General features: G+C 35.6%; 1 protein-coding gene across 1 annotated transcript; it reads left to right on the plus strand.

Annotated features, from left to right (window-relative positions):
• The first annotated feature begins 294 nt into the window (after positions 1-294).
• LOC113467819 lies at positions 295-947 on the plus strand. Its single transcript, XM_026824248.1, has 2 exons — positions 295-677; positions 851-947. The coding sequence occupies exons 1-2, from the start codon at positions 331-333 to the stop codon at positions 945-947; spliced, it is 444 nt and encodes a 147-aa protein (XP_026680049.1). The 5' UTR covers positions 295-330.
• Positions 948-2,473: the final 1,526 nt, after the last annotated feature.

Below are 2,473 nucleotides of genomic sequence, written 5' to 3' on the forward strand. Positions count from 1 at the left end.
GGGTTGCAATTTTTGCTTGGGTCCATTCCATACCTTCCCATACTCCATATCGAATCTTTTGGTAATGTTTCATAGTCCATTCCATATCAAGACAGGAAAAAAAAGGAAATACAATATTGTTCAGCTGGAGTTGCAATTTTTGCTTGGGTCCATTCCATACCTTCCCATACTCCATATCGAATCTTTAGTGACAGGAAAAAAAGGAAATACAATATTGTTCAGCTGGAGTTGCAATTTTTGCTTGGGTCCATTCCATACCTTCCCATACTCCATATCGAATCTTATCAGATCAGCAAGTGTAGAGTAAGTAAAGGAGGAGGTGGAGGTGTGATGGTATTTTATAGAGATGATTTCGAGATAGAAAATATGTGCTATAATATAGATCAAGCTGATAACATAGCCCTCAGATTAACCCATCGGGTGCACAAAACTAATTGGCTCATTCTCGCTATCTATCGTTCACCAAAGCTAGTACTTAATTCATTTCTGGAAGATGTAAATTTTTGGCTTACAAATGCTACAAAAAAGACAGACAATGTAATCATGATCGGAGACATCAATATTTGCTTAAAGAAGAAAAGTACATGTGTACGTTATGTTAATATGTTGAATAATCACACATTGGTACCTCTTATTTACGAATACACCAGAGAGGAAGTCCTAGCAGGAAATGTCACCAAATCTTGTATTGATCAAAAAAGACCGACAATGTAATCATGATCGGAGACATCAATATTTGTTTAAAGAAGAAAAGTACATGTGTACGTTATGTTAATATGCTGAATAATCACACATTGGTACCTCTTATTTACGAATACACCAGAGAGGAAGTCCTAGCAGGAAATGTCACCAAATCTTGTATTGATCATATCAATGTCAGGATGAAAAGAGAATACAACTATTCTAGCTCAGTCATTACCGATAAAGTGGCAGATCACTTTTTGTAGCACTGAGAGTTTCTAAAATTGGGGCACAAGCACCTACAACAAGAACAGGACCGGTGTTTAAGGAAATACCAGATAACAAAGTAATTCAACAAAAAATTGAAGCAATAGATTGGGTAAGTCTGAAGGATAAATGCGCGGATAATCCACAACAACTTTACGAGGAAATAATTAACAGTTTTAATAATATTTATGAATCATCTAAAAAGACAATTGTAATACGAGATACCAAATACCACACACCATGGGTGAATCAAAGGGTTAAATCTGAAATTGAGTTAAAAAGAAAACTATTAAAAAAATGGCAAAATAATAAAAATAATTTATTTAACTTAGAAAGGTATAAAAAACAGAGAAACCTAGTCACAAATCTTATCAAAAAACAAAAAAGAATTTATACCTATAAAGTATTCAAGGAAGCCAGTGGCAACATGAAACAAACCTGGTCCTTAATAAATAATATGATGGATAGAAAGAAAAAAGATCCCATTGGAGATGTCCTCAAGAAAAATTTCCAAACAAATGATCTACTTACTCTTTCAAATCAGTTTAATAAAAAATTCATTGACCAAGTCGTTAATATTAAACTGAAAAACCAAGGTCCTGAGATGAGTGTGAGTATGAATGACTTTGTACCTCAAAGCTTTTATTCCACGACCAAGTCGTTAATATTAAACTGAAAAACCAAGGTCCTGAGATGAGTGTGAGTATGAATGACTTTGTACCTCAAAGCTTTTATTCCACAATGTACCTACGGAAAGCCAGAATGGCGGATATTAATTTCATTCTCAAAAACATGAAGAAGACCGGTAAGGGCATTGACGGGATAAGAAGTGAAGACATAATAAATAATAAGATATTAATTTCATTCTCAAAAACATGAAGAAGACCGGTAAGGGCATTGACGGGATAAGAAGTGAAGACATAATAAATAATAAAACAATATTCATACCTATTATTACTCACCTCGTTAATTTAATGATAGATCAGAGTTTTATACCGGATGGTCTCAAAATCTCGTGCGTTTCTCCCCTATTTAAGAACAAAGGGAAGGTTGACGTTTCATACCTATTATTACTCATCTCGTCAATTTAATGATAGATCAGAGTTTTATACCGGATGGTCTCAAAATCTCGTGCGTTTCTCCCCTATTTAAGAACAAAGGGAAGGTTGACGGAGCTTAAGCGGTTTTTTCCCCCGAAGAAAAGGGGAAAAAGAGAGACCTGGGAGACTCTGCCACCGTTCTCTTTATTTTCTCCCTCTGTGAAGAGGGTTAGAGGGAGATTTCCAGGACACTCTGTTCTCTGCTATACCTGGGCTGCGTTTCGAGAAGCAATTTTCCAACTTTCTGACTTTTGCTCTTCATATTTCGCAAAATTTAGACGTCGAGATAACTATAGATAGTGGTGTGTTTTCCATGGAAGCTATTAGAGAAGCACATCTACCCTTCACTTCCCCTCCACTCCCCCCCCCTACTTACCACTTACTGAAAATAATATAAGTGATTATTCGACCTGGCTTCTAAAGTT

The sequence above is a fragment of the Diaphorina citri genome, unplaced genomic scaffold (assembly GCF_000475195.1).
Source record: "Diaphorina citri unplaced genomic scaffold, Diaci psyllid genome assembly version 1.1 scaffold559, whole genome shotgun sequence".
In the NCBI taxonomy this organism is placed as follows: Eukaryota; Metazoa; Arthropoda; class Insecta; order Hemiptera; family Psyllidae; genus Diaphorina; species Diaphorina citri.

What these genes read in the sequence shown, in the direction of transcription:
- LOC113467819 (XM_026824248.1), top strand. Translation starts at nt 331, where the DNA reads ATGGTATTTTATAGAGATGATTTCGAGATAGAAAATATGTGCTATAAT. An exon ending in GTCCTAGCAGGAAATGTCAC is followed by an intron (nt 678 to 850) that starts CAAATCTTGTAT and finishes AGGAAATGTCAC; the next exon opens with CAAATCTTGTATTGATCATA.